This window comes from Pongo abelii, chromosome 13 (genome assembly GCF_028885655.2).
Source record: "Pongo abelii isolate AG06213 chromosome 13, NHGRI_mPonAbe1-v2.0_pri, whole genome shotgun sequence".
Taxonomy (NCBI): domain Eukaryota; kingdom Metazoa; phylum Chordata; class Mammalia; order Primates; family Hominidae; genus Pongo; species Pongo abelii.
This window is the reverse complement of record NC_071998.2, coordinates 128,400,804-128,422,018: the sequence shown is the minus strand read 5'-3', so window position 1 is coordinate 128,422,018 and position 21,215 is coordinate 128,400,804. Positions and strand designations below refer to the sequence as shown.

The window sequence follows — 21,215 nt, the reverse complement described above, 5'->3', positions numbered from 1 at the left end:
CCGCGCGGGCGATGCCCAGCGGCGCGGCGGGCGGCGGGGCCCGGCGGGGCGCGCAGAGGAGCGGGCCGCGGCGCTGAGGCGGCGGAGCGTGGCCCCGCCATGGGCTTCCTGCACCAGCTGCAGCTGCTGCTCTGGAAGAACGTGACGCTCAAGCGCCGGAGCCCGGTGAGCCCACCCCACGCGCCCGCCCGCAGCCCGAGGCCGCGCGCACCGCGGCCAGAGGCGCGCTCCCCGGGCGCACGTGCGGACGGCCGGGCGCGCGCAGACCCCGGCGGGCGCTGGGGGCGGCGCGGGCCCGAGCCCCCTCCCCGCCGGGCCCTGCCCTCCCCTGCCGGCGCTGCGGCCTCCGGGGAGGTGGCTCGGTCGTGTCCAGCCCGGTCCCGCGTCCACTGACATCGCGGTGCTCGGCTGAGTCACGGCACCCGCGCCCTCTGCAGCGCGCTCTCTGGGGCCGCTGTGGGCGGGGGGCAAGCGGCGTTCCGGACTCTGGCTCGAGGGAGGCCCTGGTTCCCAGGACAGAAGGCAGGCCTGGGGGGCTCCATTCAGCTGCGAGGCTCCATGGTCCTTGGGCCCAGCCTCCCTGGGGTCCCGGAGGAGACCCTGTCCCTTCCCTCCGTCCACCCCTCCCCTGCCCTTGGGCCGCGGCCTGCCATAGAGGTTGGTCCCAGGCATCTCTCCGCCTCCCCTCCCCCGCACCCCTCCTGGCACATCCATGACCCTTGCTCATGCTGTCGCCACTGGGAATGTCCTTGTGCCAGCCTGAATCTCTGCACCCCTTTGTCCTTTGGGGTCAGTTCTCCCTGAGCCTGATCCACTCTGTTGCCTCCTGGTTCCCCCACCTCCTCTGGGGGCTGGGTCTACTGTTTGGAGCTGTGACCACCGGGTTCCCCAGCACTGCCTGGGCAGCCAGTGGACCTGAGGGTGCAGGACACACGGCTGTCAGGGACAGAAGTCCTGCGTGGAGCAAGGGGCTTGGGGAAATGGGTGTCCCGCCATACCCCCAGCTGGCCAGCTTGGCTCCAGCCTGGGAAGGGAAGGGACACCTCCCAGGCCACAGGCCTGGACCAGCTTAGGTTTCTGAAGGCCCTTGGGATTGTCCAGGCCAGGGCCCAGAGCAGGTGGGGGCCTAAGGCAGACATCCTCTTGCCCAGCCAGGGCCCGGGTGGGACCCCTTGGGCTGCACCAGTCCCTGCCTGTTTATCTTTCAACATGCACTGCAGGAAACCCAGGCTGCAGTCAGCTGGAGTGGCCATCATCACCATGGCTGGCAGAATTCCCCTGGGCACCTGGCCTTGGCGGGGAGCCTGGGTTAGGTACACGCCCTGGTCAGGCACCTGGAGCTGGCTGAGTGGGGTCCCACGGATCAGGCCTGCAGCCCTTGGCATTGAGTCACTGGGGACAGCAGAGCAGGGCCAAGGGAACAGGGATGTGGCATGTGGCATGCATTAGTATTAGCCCCCGGGGGTGGTTGTCAGGAAGGTCCCCACTGGGCTTGGGAGCAGAGGCTGGAATGGTGGCCCCTGTTCCAGTGGGGACAATGCTCAGGGAAGGGAGTGTGGCCTATGAGGGCACCTGGCAAGCAGTTGGGAGGTGTGCTCTGTCCTGACCGCAAGAGTGGCTCCCAGCTGCTGGTTTGGGCTGCCCCCCAGGACCTTTCTGGGTCACCAACCTACAGGGCTCCCAGAGGCCCACTGGGCCACAGTGGAGGTCCTTAGCCTGTGGCTGGAGCAGGTGGGGAACTGTTTCCCCCAGGGAGGCTGAGTCCTTGCCAGGCTTGTGATCTGGGGCTGGGGCTGGTGGACACTGGGCACACTCCTGCTGGGTCCCCACTTTCCTGGGAAGGATCTTGGACATCAGAGCTGGACTCCTGGGGCCAAGCTTGGATGACAGAAGTTTGCCCTGTGTGCCATGTGCCCTGCTGGGGCAGGGGTGCACCCTGGGCAGAGCTCAGGGTCTGGAAGGTGGGTGCCAAGGACCTCTGTGCTGCTAGCAGGCTCCTCCAAGCTCTTTGCCTCAGTTTCTCTGTCTGTGAGTGTGGCCTATCTCCTCTTAGTTAGCTGGACTTGGGTCTACCGTTGGGCTACAGGCTGCTCTTGGTGAAGGGACAGGGTCACTGTCATGAAGTCACTGGGATGGCAGGTGGCAGCGCCACCCTTGGGTCTCACCTGTTCTCCCCCCGACACAGTAGGCGGGAGCTACAGGGAGTGGTCATGCCCAGAGAAGGCATCTAGGCCTCCAGGCGATGTGAAGGCACTGGGCTGGTCTCGAGGGACGGAGGTTGGGCCACCTGGAGGCACCTGTGTGGGGCACCCAGGGTGTGCTAGACCTGTGCTGCCGCCTGTAACCAGATGCTCCTGTGGCGCCCGCCGCCTGCCAGCCAGGACTCTCCTCCTCCTCCCAGTAGCTCCTGCGAGGCCGTTGCTATAGCAATGGGGGAGGCAGCCGGGCCTGTTGCTGCAGTTACAGTGCCCGTAGCAGGCCGGGTGTGGGCGGGGCTGGCGCCCCACGCTGTGACCCCTGCCTCTGACATTGCCTCACTCCTGCAGCCACCCTCGCCCTGGTGCCTGTTGGTGCCCACAGTGCCTTGGCGAACCCTGGGCTCCATCCTGGCTCAGGGAGCGGGTGGAGGCTGGCACGGGCTGGGGCGGGCATGGGACACCCACAGCATGATGTTCCCGGCCACAGAGCCCTATTGTCCAAGCACAGTAAACACAGCAGCCGCCCCCACCCCAGGGACCGGGGACTCGGCCCGGGCCACACAGCACACTGGGGGCTCTGAAGGGTTTTGGGATGGGGATGAGGACAAAGGATGCCTCCAAGCTGGGTGCTCGCCCTTGGGCTAGGGAGGGCAGGGCCCCTCTGTCCTGTGGGTCTCAGAGAGAGCTGGTCTGCCGAGGGCTCTCTGGAGAGTAGCTGGTCCAAGCTCCTCCTCCTTCCTGAGCTGGGGGCTGGGACACAAGAACCGGTGAAGTCCTTGGTTTTCAGGTGAAGTGAACAAAGCGCCTCTTTCTCACTACACGCAGGTCCCACTAGGGCTCACCTTGGTGCCCAGCCTGGGTTAGCAGGAGCCGACCTGGGGAAACTGAGCTCCGAGGCCCAAGACTGGCTGCCCCGGGTCAGGAGAGGGGACAGGGCAGAAAGAGGTGCCTTTGGGCCAGGTGTGGTGGCTCACGCCCAGGTGGGCGGATCACGAGGTCAGGAGATTGAGACCATCCTGGCTAACACGGTGAAACCCTGTCTCTACTAAAAATACAAAAAATTAGCCAGGCGTGGCGGCGGGTGCCTGTAGTCCCAGCTATTCAGGAGGCTGAGGCAGGAGAATGGTGTGAACTTGGGGGACGGAGCTTGCAGTGAGCTGAGATTGCTCCACTGCACTCCAGCCTGGGCGACAGAGCGAGACTCCGTCTCAAAAAAAAAACAAACAAACAAACGTGCCTTTGCCTCAAGGACTGGGGCTGTCACACCCCTTACCAGGTCCTCTCCGAGGCTCAGGGCCCTGGGTGCAGGCCAAGCCTCTCTGAACCAGGCCTCCTAATCTCCCCAGGCCCCTGTATTGGTGGGGAGGAAGGGGGAGGAAGGTGAACCCAGGGCAGTGCGGGAAGTGTAGGCGGGGCCAGTGGCTCAGATAGTCCCCAAGATTTTGCCCAGGTAGCCCTGGAGGTGGGGAGGGAGAAGATGAGCTGGGATATACATGGGTCAGGGTAGACCACAAGCTGGCCGATTCATCCCTGTAGGCCCTGAGGCTCCACAGAGGGCAGGTAGGCCCAGTGTGGGCTGGGGACGGGAAACCTGATTTGCTGAGCCAGACAATCCTTACCCTCAGTGCCCTGGAAGGGGCTCAGACCTTCAGTGGTTCCGAAGGGCCTGTGCCCACCTTCCCTGGCCCCAGGGAGCACGTGGTCCTGGCTGGGCTGGGCCGGCCCTATGGGAGGCTGGGGAGGGCCTAGGCGAGCACAGGTCTGTCCTATCCCTCACTGGGCCCACCCTTTCCAGTGGGTCCTGGCCTTCGAGATCTTCATCCCCCTGGTGCTGTTCTTCATCCTGCTGGGGCTGCGGCAGAAGAAGCCCACCATCTCCGTGAAGGAAGGTGAGCGCGGCAGGAGGCCCCAGGCACAGCCTGTGCCGTGTGTGCACATCTGCACACGGGTGTCCTGCTCCCGGAGTCCCTGAGGTGCGGTGCCTGCTCCCCTGTGTGGTCCTGGGCCGTGCCTCCTGGCTGGGCTGTGGAGGTCGGGGCTGGCCTGTGGCCGCGAACAATGATGCCAACGCCTGTTCCTGGTGATGTGGGCACTCACTGGTCTCCTCTGTTCTGTTTTGATCCTCCCCCCCTCCCCGCATGGTCTCTTGTCCTCGGCTGGCATGCAGTCTGTAAGTGAGTGGCCACCTCCTCCTGGCTGGCCTGGGCAGCAGCTGCGGGGGGCCCATGGGCCGTCCTGGCTTGAGCGCCCTCCCCGCTTACATTAACAGCCCTCCCAGGCCCCCTGCCGGCCTCAGGAACAGCTGGCTCCAGATGGGGGGTGGCGGGCAGTGAAGTGGGCGGTGGTAGGGAGTGAAAGGCCCGGCCACCTAATGGCACAGCTGGTGCCTGGGTCAAGCTGAGGCGGCATCTTTCTGCCTGGCCTTACCTTCTAGGGGTGGGGTGCCTCGGCTTCTGGGCTGAGTCTGGGCTGAGGCTGGGCTGGTCTGGGCTGGCCTGGGCTGGGGCTGGAGCGGCCTGGCTACTCTCCCTTCATACTCCTTCAGGCTCCTGCACTCACTCTGCTAACCAGCTGGCCAGAGGTCAGAGGTCACTGCCCAGAGGGGGTCCTATGTCTTCCCCTGGGCTCTGTAGGCAGTGCCACACCTGAAACATTTTTGGGGGGAGAGTGCCAGGGCACGTGGGCCTGCACTGGCTGAGAGAAAAGGAATGCTCTGGGAGTTATGGCAGAAGGGGCGGTGAGTGGCTCTTTGACCTCTGACCTGCTGGAGTCATTCGCCCCAGAATGCTTGGCCTGTAGCCCAGCTGGGGCCAGGGCTCTGTGCCGCCTTCTCCCTAACACTGCTTCTCCTTCCTGACTTTCTCTAAATTTCTCCTCTCGGCCTCTGTCTCCCTCCCCTTCTGGATTCCTCTCTCTCTCTCTCCCCTTTCACCCCCCGACCCTGCCCTCTCCCGTGGGTCTGCCAGCCTTCTACACAGCGGCACCCCTGACGTCTGCTGGCATCCTGCCTGTCATGCAGTCGCTGTGCCCGGACGGCCAGCGGGACGAGTTCGGCTTCCTGCAGTACGCCAACTCCACGTGAGTGCCCACCCGCCCCTCGGAGCACCCACCCCTCCCCAGCCCATCCAGTGAGTGACATCTGCCACGGTGCAGGGTCACGCAGCTGCTTGAGCGCCTGGACCGCGTGGTGGAGGAAGGAAACCTGTTCGACCCAGCGCGGCCCAGCCTGGGCTCAGAGCTCGAGGCCCTGCGCCAGCATCTGGAGGCCCTCAGTGCGGGCCCGGGCACCTCGGGGAGCCACCTGGACAGATCCACAGGTGTGCCCTATGCAGGGAAGTTGGGGGGCAGGGCTGCGGGCCTAGCTCTGCTGTCACTGGGCTGAAGCCCACATCCACCCTGGGCCCCTCCACCTGCACTGAGGTCCCAGCCACGCGCAGGCTGCAGGGGCAGAGCTGTGGTGTTGGGCTCGGCTCCGAGCCCACGTGGGGGCACCTTGCCAAGGTGCAGCGGCCTCTCAGCCTCGCCTTCCTGCCTGTCCAGTGTCTTCCTTCTCTCTGGACTCGGTGGCCAGGGACCCGCAGGAGCTCTGGCGTTTCCTGACGCAAAACCTGTCGCTGCCCAATAGCACGGCCCAAGCCCTCTTGGCCGCCCGTGTGGACCCGCCTGAGGTAAGGCAAGGACAGCTCCCAGCCCTGGCCACTCCCTTCTGCCCCAGCCATGCCCCCTGGTTGCTGAGCCATCCTCAGGACTCGGAGCCCCTGCCTGAGTCACCCCTGGACCAGCTGAACCTTGCCCCCACCATCTGAGCCACGCCCCCACCATCTGAGCCACGCCCCCACCATCTGAGCCATTCCCCCACACCTCCCAGGTCTACCACCTGCTCTTTGGTCCCTCGTCTGCCCTGGATTCACAGTCTGGCCTCCACAAGGGTCAGGAGCCCTGGAGCCGCCTAGGGGGCAATCCCCTGTTCCGGATGGAGGTGAGGGCATCCATGTGTGGGATGGGACTGGACTGCTGCCTATCTCTGGGGGTGCTTCTGCTCCGTGGGTGAGGAAAGGGCCCCCTTGGTGACTTGGAGCTCCTCCTGGGAGAGGGGGAGGGTCCCGGGGTCTCTGGCAGGCATGAAGGGTAGAGGCATGTCATAGGACCCAGGCAGCCCCAGAGCCAGCCAGTGGGTGGGGCAGGGTGAGGCCTGAGGCCCTAGTGGTTGGGGACAAAGTCCTTGCCGTGGCTCCACTGACCCCCGTGCCCACCCCAGGAGCTGCTGCTGGCTCCTGCCCTCCTGGAGCAGCTCACCTGCACGCCAGGCTCGGGGGAGCTGGGCCGGATCCTCACTGTGCCTGAGAGTCAGAAGGGGGCCCTGCAGGGCTACCAGGATGCTGTCTGCAGTGGACAGGCTGCTGCGCGTGCCAGGCGCTTCTCTGGGCTGTCTGCTGAGCTCCAGAACCAGCTGGACATGGCCAGGGTCTCCCAGCAGGTGAGGCCCTGCCTGCCCACTGCCCGCTGCTTGCTGCCTGAGTTGAAGGAGGAAGCAGGAGAGCTTGGAGAGCTCAGGGCTCCTGGGCCCAGGCTGTGTGTGGGATGCTGCCTGTGGGTGGGTATCCAATGGCACCATGGCTGGTGCCCCACCCCTGCTCACCATCCCAGCTCCTGTCCTGGGCTCCCGTTACCCGGGCTGCAGACTCCCTCCCAGCACCCCCAGCTTGTGTCTCCCTGCTGCTGTCTCCCTGCCCTGCTCCTGACTTATCACCCACCTGCAGTCCATGTCACCCCGCACTGCCCGCGTGCCTGTTTCCCCTCAGCTGGGCCTGGATGCCCCCAACGGCTCGGACTCCTCGCCACAGGCGCCACCCCCACGGAGACTGCAGGCGCTTCTGGGGGACCTGCTGGATGCCCAGAAGGTTCTGCAGGATGTGGATGTCCTGTCGGCCCTGGCCCTGCTACTGCCCCAGGGTGCCTGCACTGGCCGGACCCCCGGACCCCCAGCCAGCGGTGCGGGTGGGGCGGCCAATGGCACTGGGGCAGGGGCAGTCGTGGGCCCCAACGCCACTGCTGAGGAGGGCGCACCCTCTGCTGCAGCACCGGCCTCCCCGGACACGCTGCAGGGCCAGTGCTCAGCCTTCGTACAGCTCTGGGCCGGCCTGCAGCCCATCTTGTGTGGCAACAACCGGTAGGTGGGCGGCAGGGGAATGGGGGTGAGGAGGACAGCCAGGGGCAGGGCCCGAGGTCTCATTTGGCACAGGCCCTGCCCTGTGCCCCAAAGTCCCGCCCCATCCCGATGCCCCGCCCACTCTCGCGGCCCCGCCCCCTAACGGCCTGGCCCTGCCCCCTGTCCCCTGTCCCAGCACCATTGAACCCGAGGCGCTGCGGCGGGGCAACATGAGCTCCCTGGGCTTCACAAGCAAGGAGCAGCGGAACCTGGGCCTCCTCGTGCACCTCATGACCAGCAACCCCAAAATCCTGTACGCGCCTGCGGGCTCTGAGGTTGACCGCGTCATCCTCAAGGTGCGCGGGTCTGGGACGCTCGGTGTTTGACAGGCAGAGTGGGAGGGGGTCTCTGCAGGCCTGGGACCCCTGGGCAGAGTGGGTCGGCAGAATTGACACGGGAGGGGTATGGGGTGCAGCTTCGGATGGGACACAGGCTCTGCAGGTGGGGGACCAGGGGGTCGCTTTTCCTTTCGGGAGCTCCAGGGGCTGCTGTGGGAAGGCACTGGAGAGTCTGCTCTGGCAGGGTCCCCCGGCTGGGGGTGGCCGGTCCAGGGCAGTGCTGGTGGAGGAGGGGTGTGTCCGGAGACCTTCCAGAGTGTCTCGTGGGCGGGCAGCTGGGCAGTTTGGGTTCTGGGTGAGAGGTCCTGTCTGGAACAAGCAGAGGCCAGGGCTGGACATTGGCCTGGGAGGGGAGGGCCTGTGGACGAGGCCAATCCTGGTTGTAGAGGGGGGTCCCTAGGATGAGGGTGGGAGAGATGAGGGTGGAGCATCGAGTGCTTAAGGGACACATGGAGAGAGGTCCAGCAAAGGAGCTGGTGGGCACAGCTGGGCAGTTGGGGGTCCGGAGGCCGTGCTGCCCTGGGAGTGGAGGGCAAAGCAGGTTTCACCCGAGCGCCGCAGAAAGGAGTGGAAAGCCCGGGCGTGGGGCTCACGCTTGAAATCCCAGCACTTTGGCAAGCCATGGTGGGGGATCGCTTGAGCTCAGGAGTTTGAGACAAGCCTGAGCAACATAGAGGAACCCCGTCTCTACCAAAAATACAAAAATTAGCCGGGCATGGTGGTGGGCACCTGTAATCCCAGCTACTTGGAGGGCTGAGGCGTGAGGATCCCTTGAGCCTGGGAGGTGGAGGCTGCAGTGAGCCGGGACTGCACCACTGCACTCCAGCGTGGGTGACTGAGACCCTGTCTCAGGAAAAAAATAAAAAGGTGGGGAGGGTTGGTTGTTGCCAACGGGCCAGCCACTGGGGAGGTGAGTGGGGTGAGAGCCCCCAAGTTGGCGGGGATCCGTCCAGAAACTCCATGCCCCTGCCTCACCCTCTGCAGGCCAACGAGACTTTTGCCTTTGTGGGCAACGTGACTCACTATGCCCAGGTCTGGCTCAACATCTCGGCGGAGATCCGCAGCTTCCTGGAGCAGGGCAGGCTGCAGCAACACCTGCACTGGCTGCAGCAGGTGCCAAGGGTGCCCGCGAGGGAGGCGGCTGCGGGTGGCGCGGGGAGCCCCTCTCTGCCCGGCTCGGCAGGCGCAGGTCCCCCTCTGAGCCGCTCCTCTACTCCTAGTATGTAGCGGAGCTGCGGCTGCACCCCGAGGCACTGAACCTGTCGCTGGATGAGCTGCCGCCGGCCCTGAGACAGGACAACTTCTCGCTGCCCAGTGGCATGGCCCTCCTGCAGCAGCTGGATACCATTGACAACGCGGCCTGCGGCTGGATCCAGTTCATGTCCAAGGTGAGCGGTGGGGCCTCCGAGCCAATCCCTGACACCCCCTGCCTCGCGCATGCCCAGGGCGGGCTCCAGTGATGCCCCTCCCGCTAGGTGAGCGTGGACATCTTCAAGGGCTTCCCCGACGAGGAGAGCATTGTCAACTACACCCTCAACCAGGCCTACCAGGACAACGTCACTGTGTTTGCCAGTGAGCTGCCCCCCCGCCCCGCCCCGCCCCGCCCCGCCCCAGCCCCCCACAGACCTCTTCCTCCCCAGCCCAGCCCCACCCGTCCCCCTGTGCCCTCCCACTCCTTGGCCGCGCCCTGGTCTTGCCCCCTCATCGGCCACTTCCCCTCCTCACCCCTGCCCCTTCCAAATGGCCCCAACCCAGAACCCGCCCCCTCCCTGCATCTCCCCACTTCTGCCTACCTTTCCCCTGGGGCCCCCGCCCCAGCCGTGTCCCACCTTTCCCTGGACCCTCCTGTCCCCGCCCCCACACCTTGGCCCCGCCCCCACACCTTGGCCCCGCCCCCACACCTTGGACCCGCCCCCGTGCCTTGCTCCCCCCCCCCCGCCTTGGCCCCGCCCCTGCATCTTGGCCCCGCCCCAACCTCCCGGCCCCAGGTGTGATCTTCCAGACCCGGAAGGACGGCTCGCTCCCGCCTCACGTGCACTACAAGATCCGCCAAAACTCCAGCTTCACCGAGAAAACCAACGAGATCCGTCGCGCCTACTGGCGGCCTGGGCCCAATACTGGCGGCCGCTTTTACTTCCTCTACGGCTTCGTCTGGATCCAGGGTGAGGGGCGGGCCCGGAAGACCGGAGGATTCGTGGGGGAGGACAGGTGGGAGGACGAGAGGGCCTGCCCGGCACCTGATGGCTGCCCCCACCCACAGACATGATGGAGCGCGCCATCATCGACACCTTTGTGGGGCACGACGTGGTGGAGCCGGGCAGCTACGTGCAGATGTTCCCCTACCCCTGCTACACACGCGATGAGTGAGTGCTCGGCGCCCGGGGCTGGGCTGGGGCTGGGGCTGAGTAGCGCCTGAGCGCGGCCTCCCCGCAGCTTCCTGTTTGTCATTGAGCACATGATGCCGCTGTGCATGGTGATCTCCTGGGTCTACTCCGTGGCCATGACCATCCAGCACATCGTGGCGGAGAAGGAGCACCGGCTCAAGGAGGTGCGCGGGCCGGGACGCTCCCTGGAGGCGCGGGCTGGCAGGGAGGGGCGGCGTCCTCCCCGGGGCCTGCCCCAAGCCCCTGGCCCACCCGCAGGTGATGAAGACCATGGGCCTGAACAACGCGGTGCACTGGGTGGCCTGGTTCATCACCGGCTTTGTGCAGCTGTCCATCTCCGTGACAGCGCTCACCGCCATCCTGAAGTACGGCCAAGTGCTCATGCACAGCCACGTGGTCATCATCTGGCTCTTCCTGGCGGTCTACGCCGTGGCCACCATCATGTTCTGGTGAGCGCGGGCTGTGGTGGGAGGGACCTGGGGCAGGCACTTGCCCAGCAAGCTCACCCCACAGCCTCTCAGAGCCCCCGGACCCTGGCACGGGCTTGCCCAGGAGACCGGGCGTGCGGGTGGCTGACGGTGCGCATGGCCCCTGCCCACCCAGCTTCTTGGTGTCTGTGCTGTACTCCAAGGCCAAGCTGGCCTCGGCCTGCGGCGGCATCATCTACTTCCTGAGCTACGTGCCCTACATGTACGTGGCAATCCGAGAGGAGGTGGCGCATGATAAGATCACGGCCTTCGAGAAGTGCATCGCGGTGAGGGTCGTGGGCAGGCGGGCGGCTGGGGTGCCGGGCCACTCCATGTGCTGACACCACTGCCTTCTCAGTCCCTCATGTCCACCACAGCCTTTGGCCTGGGCTCCAAGTACTTTGCGCTGTACGAGGTGGCCGGCGTGGGCATCCAGTGGCACACCTTCAGCCAGTCCCCAGTGGAGGGGGACGACTTCAACCTGCTCCTGGCTGTCACCATGCTGATGGTGGACGCCATGGTCTATGGCGTCCTCACGTGGTACATTGAGGCTGTGCACCCAGGTACTGGCCAGCCCTTGGAGAGCAGGGGAGAGGCAGGGGTCCCCAGCTAGGGTTGGGGACCAGCGCTCTGGGTCTGCTCCTGGACGCAGCACGGGTGGCTCCCTGGGTGGGCACGTGGCCCATGTGGTGGATGATCACCCCAGGCCCTAGGTCAGCCTCCCCTCCCCTCCCCGACCCCCAGGCATGTACGGGCTGCCCCGGCCCTGGTACTTCCCACTGCAGAAGTCCTACTGGCTGGGCAGTGGGCGGACAGAAGCCTGGGAGTGGAGCTGGCCGTGGGCACGCACCCCCCGCCTCAGTGTCATGGAGGAGGACCAGGCCTGTGCCATGGAGAGCCGGCGCTTTGGTGAGGCTGGCGCCAGAATGGTGGCTGGGGTGGGCGCTGGGTTCGGAGTCCTGGGTGGCCTTGGCGCCGCCCCCACCCTGCTGATCCACAGCCCTGGTGCAGAGGAGACCCGTGGCATGGAGGAGGAGCCCACCCACCTGCCTCTGGTTGTCTGCGTGGACAGACTCACCAAGGTCTACAAGGACGACAAGAAGCTGGCCCTGAACAAGCTGAGCCTGAACCTCTACGAGAACCAGGTGGTCTCCTTCTTGGGCCACAACGGGGCGGGCAAGACCACCACCATGTGAGTGCCAGAGGGGCAGGGCAGTGGGCATCTGCTGACCAGAGCAGGAGTCCTAGTCAGGGGCAGGGTGGGGCCCCTGTAGAGGGTGTGGGGTCGTGACCCCGCCCACCTACCCAGGTCCATCCTGACCGGCCTGTTCCCTCCGACGTCGGGTTCCGCCACCATCTACGGGCACGACATCCGCACGGAGATGGACGAGATCCGCAAGAACCTGGGCATGTGCCCGCAGCACAACGTGCTCTTTGACCGGCTCACGGTGGAGGAGCACCTCTGGTTCTACTCACGGCTCAAGAGCATGGCCCAGGAGGAGATCCGCAGAGAGATGGACAAGTGGGTGGGCTGGGCGGGGGGGCGGGGCAGGTGGGCGGAGGCCCTGGGGCTCTGCATAGCACCAGCCCCATGCCCCACCTCCCTGTCCCAGGATGATCGAGGACCTGGAGCTCTCCAACAAACGGCACTCACTGGTGCAGACGTTGTCGGGTGGCATGAAGCGCAAGCTGTCCGTGGCCATCGCCTTCGTGGGCGGCTCTCGTGCCATCATCCTGGATGAGCCCACGGCGGGCGTGGACCCCTACGCGCGCCGCGCCATCTGGGACCTCATCCTGAAGTACAAGCCAGGTGAGTGGGGTGCCGTGCGGGCAGGGGTGCGGGCGGCGCCTCCCCTGCCCCCTGACCCTGGGTCTGGCCTTGTCCTAGGCCGCACCATCCTTCTGTCCACCCACCACATGGATGAGGCTGACCTGCTTGGGGACCGCATTGCCATCATCTCCCATGGGAAGCTGAAGTGCTGCGGCTCCCCGCTCTTCCTCAAGGGCACCTATGGCGACGGGTACCGCCTCACGCTGGTCAAGCGGCCCGCCGAGCCGGGGGGCCCCCAAGGTCTGTGTTGAAGCTGCCTGAGCTGGCCTCGGGCCACTCACTCCCCGGGACCCCCACCTGAGAATCCACAATGGAGAGGCTGGGCCCTCACCATCACCCGCTGGGCCCAGGATGCCTGCTGGGGCCTGGCCCGCCCTCTCCAACGCCCGTATCTTGGAGAGGCTGAGTCCTCAGCGTCACCCGCTGGGCCCAGGATGCCTACTGGGGTCTGGCCCACTCTCTCCAACGCCCGTATCTTGACCCAGTTGGGTTCCCGTTGGGGGTCCCTCCGCCCAGCCCCTGAGTGAATTCCTTCCTGCTCCCACATCTCCCACAGAGCCAGGGCTGGCATCCAGCCCCCCAGGTCGGGCCCCGCTGAGCAGCTGCTCTGAGCTCCAGGTGTCCCAGTTCATCCGCAAGCACGTGGCCTCCTGCCTGCTGGTCTCAGACACAAGCACGGAGCTCTCCTACATCCTGCCCAGCGAGGCTGCCAAGAAGGGGGCTTTCGAGCGCCTCTTCCAGGTGTGAGGGCCAAGAGCAGGCCAGGGCGCAAGGGTCGGGGGGCAGTTGCAGGCAGTGGAGGTGGACACACTCCTGCCTGGGCGTCCCTGCCACAGCCTCTCCCTCCACTGCCCCTGCAGCACCTGGAGCGTAGCCTGGACGCGCTGCACCTCAGCAGCTTCGGGCTGATGGACACGACCCTGGAGGAAGTGTTCCTCAAGGTGTCGGAGGAGGATCAGTCGCTGGAGAACAGTGAGGCCGGTGAGGGGCCCGGGCCGCTTGCTCAGCCCACCCCACCCACAAGGCCCCAGCTCGGGCCTGCGCTGTCACTCCTGCCTGGTGTCTGGGGGCACCACCCTGGTCCTGGGTGGGAACCAGGGGATGCCCCAGGGTTAGCCTGCGGTCCTGGGTGGGTGGTCATGGTGGCCAGAGGTCCGAGACAGGTGTATGAGCCTGGAAACCGGGGTCAAGACCGGGGATGGGGGTCCTGGGCAGGCCTAGGGGACAGTAGCCCTGAGTGTCCCCTCGGCCCTTCCACTGCGACAGATGTGAAGGAGTCCAGGAAGGACGTGCTCCCCGGGGCAGAAGGCCCGTCGTCTGGGGAGGGTCACGCTGGCAATCTGGCCCGGTGCTCGGAGCTGACCCAGTCGCAGGCATCACTGCAGTCGGCATCATCCGTGGGCTCTGCCCGCGGCGACGAGGGAGCTGGCTATGCCGACGTCTATGGCGACTACCACCCCCTCTTTGATAACCCACAGGACCCAGACAATGTCAGCCTGCAAGGTGGGGGTCGCTGGGTGAGGCTGGGACAGCAAGGGAGGGGGAGCAGGGTTGCAGGGGAGCGGCATGGGGGCAGCCCGTGGGGAGAGAGTAGCGTGCAACCACCTGCTCAGCCCCTACCTCTCTGCACAGAGGTGGAGGCGGAGGCCCTGTCGAGGGTCGGCCAGGGCAGCCGCAAGCTAGACGGCGGGTGGCTGAAGGTGCGCCAGTTCCACGGGCTGCTGGTCAAACGCTTCCACTGCGCCCGCCGCAACTCCAAGGCACTCTTCTCCCAGATCCTGCTGCCAGCCTTCTTCGTCTGCGTGGCCATGACCGTGGCCCTGTCTGTGCCCGAGATTGGTAGGCCACCAGCTGGACGGGGGTGCTGGGCTTGCGTCCCCCCACCGCCCGCCAGGAACCCTGATGATGCCCACTCCTGAGCTTCCTGACTCTGGGCTTCACCCCGCACCTGAGGCTGGGCACGCGAGGTTCATCCGGGAGTCCTGCCTTCTCGGGGCCCAGACCCCAGGCGGGGATCCTTTGGGGTTGGGGGAAGGGGACCGAGGCTTGGGGGCCGCTGGCCAGAGGGCAGAACCTGCTCAGGCCTCCCTGCTCGCCCTGGCAGGTGATCTGCCCCCGCTGGTCCTGTCACCTTCCCAGTACCACAACTACACCCAGCCCCGTGGCAATTTCATCCCCTACGCCAACGAGGAGCGCAGCGAGTACCGGTGAGGCCGCCACAGGGGGCAGCCTTGGTGGGCGGGGTGGGTGAGGGGGCGGGGACAGCCTTGGTGGGCGGGGTGGGTGAGGGGGCGGGGACAGCCTTGGTGGGCGGGGCGGGTGAGGGGCGGAGACTGGCAGCCCCACCTCACACTGTCGGTGCCCGCAGGCTGCGGCTATCGCCCGACGCCAGCCCCCAACAGCTCGTGAGCACGTTCCGGCTGCCGTCCGGGGTGGGTGCCACCTGCGTGCTCAAGTCTCCCACCAACGGCTCTCTGGGGCCCATGTTGAACCTGAGCAGCGGGGAGTCGCGCCTGCTGGCGGCTCGGTTCTTCGACAGCATGTGTCTGGAGTCCTTCACACAGGGGCTGCCGCTGTCCAACTTCGTGCCGCCCCCACCCTCGCCCGCCCCATCTGACTCGCCAGCGTCCCCGGATGAGGACCTGCAGGCCTGGAACGTCTCCCTGTCGCCCACCGCTGGGCCAGGTAGTGGTTTAGGGGGCCTGCTGGGGGGGCAGGGGCAGTAAGGGGTCCTTCTCACCGCACCACGCTGTGCCCACAGAAATGTGGACGTCGGCACCCTCCCTACCGCGCCTGGTACGGGAACCCGTCCGCTGCACCTGCTCCGCGCAGGGCACCGGTTTCTCCTGCCCCAGCAGTGTGGGCGGGCACCCGCCCCAGATGCGGGTGGTCACAGGCGACATCCTGACCGACATCACCGGCCACAACGTCTCTGAGTACCTGCTCTTCACCTCCGACCGCTTCCGACTGCACCGGTGAGCTGGGTGGGGAGGCTGTGGGTGAGGGTGGCCAGCCACCTAGTCTCAACTCCTGCCCCTCTAGCCTCACTGCCTGCCTAGCCTCACTGCCCCTCCCACCTGCCTGCCCAGGTATGGGGCCATCACCTTTGGAAACGTCCTCAAGTCCATCCCAGCCTCATTTGGCGCCAGGGCCCCACCCATGGTGCGGAAGATCGCGGTGCGCAGGGCTGCCCAGGTGAGCAAGGCTGCGGGCCTGGGCCCTGCGATATGTAGCGCCGCCTGAGGTCTGCAGGGACCCACAGGGCTCCTGGGGCCTTTCTGTGTCCACTTCCTTCTGCAGGTTTTCTACAACAACAAGGGCTATCACAGCATGCCCACCTACCTCAACAGCCTCAATAACGCCATCCTGCGTGCCAACCTGCCCAAGAGCAAGGGCAACCCGGCGGCTTACGGTGAGCTGGCGCGGGTGGGGCGGGGCGGGGCGGGGAGGAGCTGGGGCCGAGCCGGATGGCGCAGGGGCCTGAAGCTGCCGCCCCCGCCCCACCGTGTGCAGGCATCACCGTCACCAACCACCCCATGAATAAGACCAGCGCCAGCCTCTCCCTGGATTACCTGTAAGTGTGGCCAGTGGGGGATGAGGTGGAGCAGGTGGGTGCTACAGCCCCGGCCGTGAGGACTGAGGGCTTCCTTGCCCCAGGCTGCAGGGCACGGATGTCGTCATTGCCATCTTCATCATCGTGGCCATGTCGTTCGTGCCGGCCAGCTTCGTCGTCTTCCTCGTGGCCGAGAAGTCCACCAAGGCCAAGCACCTGCAGTTCGTCAGCGGCTGCAACCCCATCATCTACTGGCTGGCAAACTACGTGTGGGACATGGTGCGCCTGGCGTGGCCACGGGGTGCCCCGGCCCTTCTCATCCCCCATCCCCGCCCTGCCCCGGGTCTCTCACCAGCTGCCCCCACCCCTGCAGCTCAACTACCTGGTCCCCGCTACCTGCTGCGTCATCATCCTGTTTGTGTTCGACCTGCCGGCCTACACGTCGCCCACCAACTTCCCTGCCGTCCTCTCCCTCTTCCTGCTCTACGGGTAAGGGGGAGCGGAGCGGGGAGCGGCCTCAGGTGGGGCCGGGGCTGCCTGGTGACCACTGCCCGCCACCTGCCCGCAGGTGGTCCATCACGCCCATCATGTACCCAGCCTCCTTCTGGTTCGAGGTCCCCAGCTCGGCCTACGTGTTCCTCATTGTCATCAATCTTTTCATTGGCATCACCGCCACTGTGGCCACCTTCCTGCTACAGCTCTTCGAGCACGACAAGGTGGGGCGGCGACAACATGGTGGGGGTGGCGGGCTCTGCGGAGGCTGTGCCCCTGACCCCGGCCACCCCGCAGGACCTGAAGGTCGTCAACAGTTACCTGAAAAGCTGCTTCCTCATTTTCCCCAACTACAACCTGGGCCACGGGCTCATGGAGATGGCCTACAACGAGTACATCAACGAGTACTACGCCAAGATTGGTGAGGGGGCCCGTGGGGCGGGGGAGGCGGTGGGGGCCCCGCAAGGCCCAGAGCACAGGCCCTGAGCTGGCTCCCCACAGGCCAGTTTGACAAGATGAAGTCCCCGTTCGAGTGGGACATTGTCACCCGCGGACTGGTGGCCATGGCGGTTGAGGGCGTCGTGGGCTTCCTCCTGACCATCATGTGCCAGTACAACTTCCTGCGGCGGCCACAGTGAGCGGGGGCGGGGCGGGGGCGGGGGCGGGGCAGGGATGGGGCAGGAGGGGGTGAGGCAGGGGACAGCGGAGGGGCCTGCCCACCCTTCCTGCATGCCACAGCCAGAGGACGCGACGCTGGTGGCAGGGAGGGGCAGTGGGGGTGGCGAGCTGCCGGACACTGTCCACCCTGTCCCCTAAGGCGCATGCCCGTGTCTACCAAGCCTGTGGAGGATGATGTGGACGTGGCCAGCGAGCGGCAGCGAGTGCTCCGGGGAGACGCCGACAACGACATGGTCAAGATTGAGAACCTGACCAAGGTGGGCTCTGGGCGTGTAGGGTGGGGCCTGGGTGGGGTGGGCCAGGGCCATGGGGGTGGAGCCTGGGTGGGCAGGGCCCTGAGCTCTGGGGGTGGGGCCTGCATGGGGTGGGGCCGTGGGGCATGTGGGCGGGGCCCCCTGGGCTCTGGATGTGGGGCGGGGCCTGGGTAGGGCGGGGCCTGGGTAGGGTGGGGCCAGAGGGGCAGGGTGAGGGCAGGATGGGGTTGGGGGCGTTGCACCCCACGCCCCCATGCCCCCTGCCCCGCTGAGTGGGCAGGCTCCTGGCCAGGTCTACAAGTCCCGGAAGATTGGCCGTATCCTGGCCGTTGACCGCCTATGCCTTGGTGTGCGTCCTGGCGAGTGCTTCGGGCTCCTGGGCGTCAACGGTGCGGGCAAGACCAGCACCTTCAAGATGCTGACCGGCGATGAGAGCACGACGGGGGGCGAGGCCTTCGTCAATGGACACAGGTGCGGCGGGAGCCCTGGGTGGGCGGGGCCGCCGCATCCTCACGCACTGACAGCCGCCGTGTCCCCAGCGTGCTGAAGGAGCTGCTCCAGGTGCAGCAGAGCCTCGGCTACTGCCCGCAGTGCGACGCGCTGTTCGACGAGCTCACGGCCCGGGAGCACCTGCAGCTGTACACGCGGCTGCGTGGGATCTCCTGGAAGGACGAGGCCAGGGTGAGGATCTGTGGGGTGGGGCAGGGAGCCAGCACGCTGGGCGGCCCTGCCTCTGCTGACACCTGCGTTCCCCGGCCAGGTGGTGAAGTGGGCTCTGGAGAAGCTGGAGCTGACCAAGTACGCAGACAAGCCGGCCGGCACCTACAGCGGCGGCAACAAGCGGAAGCTCTCCACGGCCATCGCCCTCATTGGGTACCCAGCCTTCATCTTCCTGGTAAGCCGTGGGTGGGGTGGGGGGCGGCTGCCTGGCCTTTGACTTCCTGGTGAGCACGGGCAGGGGCAGTGTTCAAGCCGGGGTGTGTGGGCCTGGCAGCGGCTGAGCCTGCCACCCATCCCCAGGACGAGCCCACTACAGGCATGGACCCCAAGGCCCGGCGCTTCCTCTGGAACCTCATCCTCGACCTCATCAAGACAGGGCGTTCGGTGGTGCTGACATCACACAGGTGAGGCGCCCCCACCCCCCCTTTGTGCCCCCACCCCACAGCACCTCTTCTGGTGCCAGCCTGTGCCTGTCCCGCAGCATGGAGGAGTGCGAGGCGCTGTGCACGCGGCTAGCCATCATGGTGAACGGTCGCCTGCGGTGCCTGGGCAGCATCCAGCACCTGAAGAACCGGTGAGCTGGGGCGGGGCCAGGGGCGGGCTGGGGTGGGCCCAGGGTTGGGGCCAGGCAGCGGTGCCAGAAGTGGGGGTGGCTGCAGGGCTGTGAAGGCTGTGGGGCCAGGGGGGCTGGGGGGACTGGGGCTGTGGGGCCAGGGGAGGGGCCTGGAGGGCTGTGGGGGCTGTAGGGTTGGGGGGCTGTGGGAGGCTATGGGGCTTCCTGGGGTGCCTGTGGGGGCTGTGGGGCTGGGAGGCTGGGGGGCTGGGGCTCTGGCTGGGCGGCGCAGGGCTCCGGGCCACCGGCCTGTCCCACCAGGTTTGGAGATGGCTACATGATCACGGTGCGGACCAAGAGCAGCCAGAGCGTGAAGGATGTGGTGCGGTTCTTCAACCGCAACTTCCCGGAAGCCATGCTCAAGGTGCGCCATCCCGGGCAGGGTTGTGGAGGGGGCGCTATGGGGTGGGGGGCGCTGCCAGGCCTCTGACCTCCCCCACTGCAGGAGCGGCACCACACAAAGGTGCAGTACCAGCTCAAGTCGGAGCACATCTCGCTGGCCCAGGTGTTCAGCAAGATGGAGCAGGTGTCTGGCGTGCTGGGCATCGAGGACTACTCAGTCAGCCAGACCACACTGGACAATGTGAGCGCCCCAAGGGCACTGCACACCACACTGCCCCTCCCCCCACCTGCCCTGCCCCCACAACCCGCCCTGCCCCCCCCCCCCACCGCAGACCAGCCCCCTCCCCACACGCCTGCCCCATCCATCAGGTGTTCGTGAACTTCGCCAAGAAGCAGAGTGACAACCTGGAACAGCAGGAGACGGAGCCGCCATCCGCACTGCAGTCCCCTCTCGGCTGCTTGCTCAGCCTGCTCCGGCCCCGACCTGCCCCCACGGAGCTCCGGGCACTTGTGGCAGATGAGCCCGAGGACCTGGACACGGAGGACGAGGGCCTCATCAGCTTCGAGGAGGAGCGGGTGAGCAGGCTGCTCTCACGGCTGTCCAGGGCTCTGCCCACTGGACCCAGGCTGCCAGGAGGCTCCAGCCCTGGGTAGGGTTGGGGGAGAAGTGGCCCCAGGATGTTTGCTGTCCAGAGGTCAACGGGGCAGAGTGGGCAAGGGAGACTTGCAGACAGGCCTGGAGAGACTAACTGCATGGTCCGGGCTTGCTGGAGTCTTTGAGGGGCACAGAGCCAGGGTGGGGCAGAGGGGACCAGAGCCTGGGAACAGGGGACCGATGTAGACTCAGTGGCCCCCAGACTCGGCAGACGGAGGCCCAGGAGAGCCCAGACATAGAGGGAGCTCATGGGGAGACCCTGCGTCCAGGCCCAGCCTGCAGGAGGGCCAGGGCGGGCCAGCACAAGTGTCCTCAGCCCCACCAGGGGGTGGCACAGGATGCCCCATAAGCCTGACCTCCCCTGTGCACAGGCCCAGCTGTCCTTCAACACGGACACGCTCTGCTGACCACCCAGAGCTGGGCCAGGGAGGACACGCTCCGCTGACCACTCAGAGCTGGACCAGGGACTCAACAATGGGGACAGAAGTCCCCCAGTGCCTGCCAGGGCCTGGAGTGGAGGTTCAGGACCAAGGGGCTTCTGGCCCTCCAGCCCCCGTACTCGGCCATGCCCTGTGGTCACTGCGGTTGCCGCCCCTAATTGTGCCAAAGGCTGACCCGGCCCGGGCTGCGCACACCCTCGCCCTGCTTTGCCTTAAAGCCTTGGGGTCTGCCCGGCCCCTCGCCCCTGCCTGGCTCTGCTCACCGCCCAAGGTGACGCTGGCTGGACCAGGCACTGCTGGCCTTTCTCCTGCCCGGCCTCGGAACCAGCTTTTTTCTCCTACAGTGAAGGCTGATGCTGAGAGTGGGCTGTGGGCGGAGCTGGGTCAGTCCCGTATTTATTTTGCTTTGAGAAGAGGCTCCTCTGGCCCTGCTCTCCTGCAGGGAGGTGGCTGTCCCGCGGGAAGCCATCAGCTTGGGCCAGCTGGCAGGTGGCAGGAATGGAGAAGCTGACCCTGCTGGCCAGGCGAGGGGCCAGACCCCCCCCACCCCCAGCTGCCATCGCTCTCCCACCCAGCTTGGCCCCCTGCCCGCCCACCTACCTGGGAGCCGGGCCTGTACATAGCGCACAGATGTTTGTTTTAAATAAATAAACCAAACGCCTGCGGGCCTGCATGTGTGGGTTGGGAGGGGTGGGGAGGATGGGCCCATCAGGTGGGTTAGTGCTCCAGGAGGTCCTGCCCCTCAGGCACAGGTGCTGGCAGGGGGTGGCCAGGTTGGCCTGGAGGAGGGAAACTGAGGCAGGGTGGTTCACCGTGGTTCACTGTCCCCCCCATCCCACCCTCAGGGGTTGCTCCCGGCCCCCTTCCCCTTAGCCTTCATCTTCCCATCCACCCGCCCTCTCTAAGCCTCCTTCACCCCTTGCTGCCCACGTGGGGCCTGCAGCGGCCTGGGCTGGGCTGTCTCCCTGTCATGGAAGGGACAGGGAGGGCTTCCAGGAGGAGGCGACCTCCAGGAGGAGACTGAAGTCTGTGAAGATTCCT

General features: G+C 66.4%; 1 protein-coding gene across 1 annotated transcript; it reads left to right on the top strand.

Annotated features, from left to right (window-relative positions):
• ABCA2 (ATP binding cassette subfamily A member 2) lies at positions 1-20,835 on the top strand. Its single transcript, XM_024252341.3, has 48 exons — positions 1-165; positions 3,994-4,087; positions 5,165-5,276; positions 5,352-5,515; positions 5,739-5,866; positions 6,067-6,177; positions 6,457-6,675; positions 7,001-7,368; positions 7,544-7,703; positions 8,730-8,858; positions 8,966-9,133; positions 9,221-9,317; positions 9,734-9,907; positions 10,006-10,108; positions 10,179-10,293; positions 10,388-10,578; positions 10,733-10,883; positions 10,955-11,159; positions 11,341-11,505; positions 11,608-11,788; positions 11,906-12,118; positions 12,210-12,406; positions 12,485-12,667; positions 12,984-13,168; positions 13,288-13,408; positions 13,694-13,930; positions 14,060-14,266; positions 14,532-14,634; positions 14,796-15,112; positions 15,189-15,402; positions 15,517-15,622; positions 15,728-15,839; positions 15,941-16,001; positions 16,085-16,259; positions 16,354-16,469; positions 16,549-16,696; positions 16,770-16,893; positions 16,974-17,106; positions 17,290-17,407; positions 17,697-17,875; positions 17,944-18,085; positions 18,165-18,299; positions 18,425-18,528; positions 18,606-18,698; positions 18,999-19,101; positions 19,183-19,320; positions 19,449-19,655; positions 20,106-20,835. The coding sequence occupies exons 1-48, from the start codon at positions 100-102 to the stop codon at positions 20,139-20,141; spliced, it is 7,308 nt and encodes a 2,435-aa protein (XP_024108109.1). The 5' UTR covers positions 1-99; the 3' UTR covers positions 20,142-20,835.
• Positions 20,836-21,215: the final 380 nt, after the last annotated feature.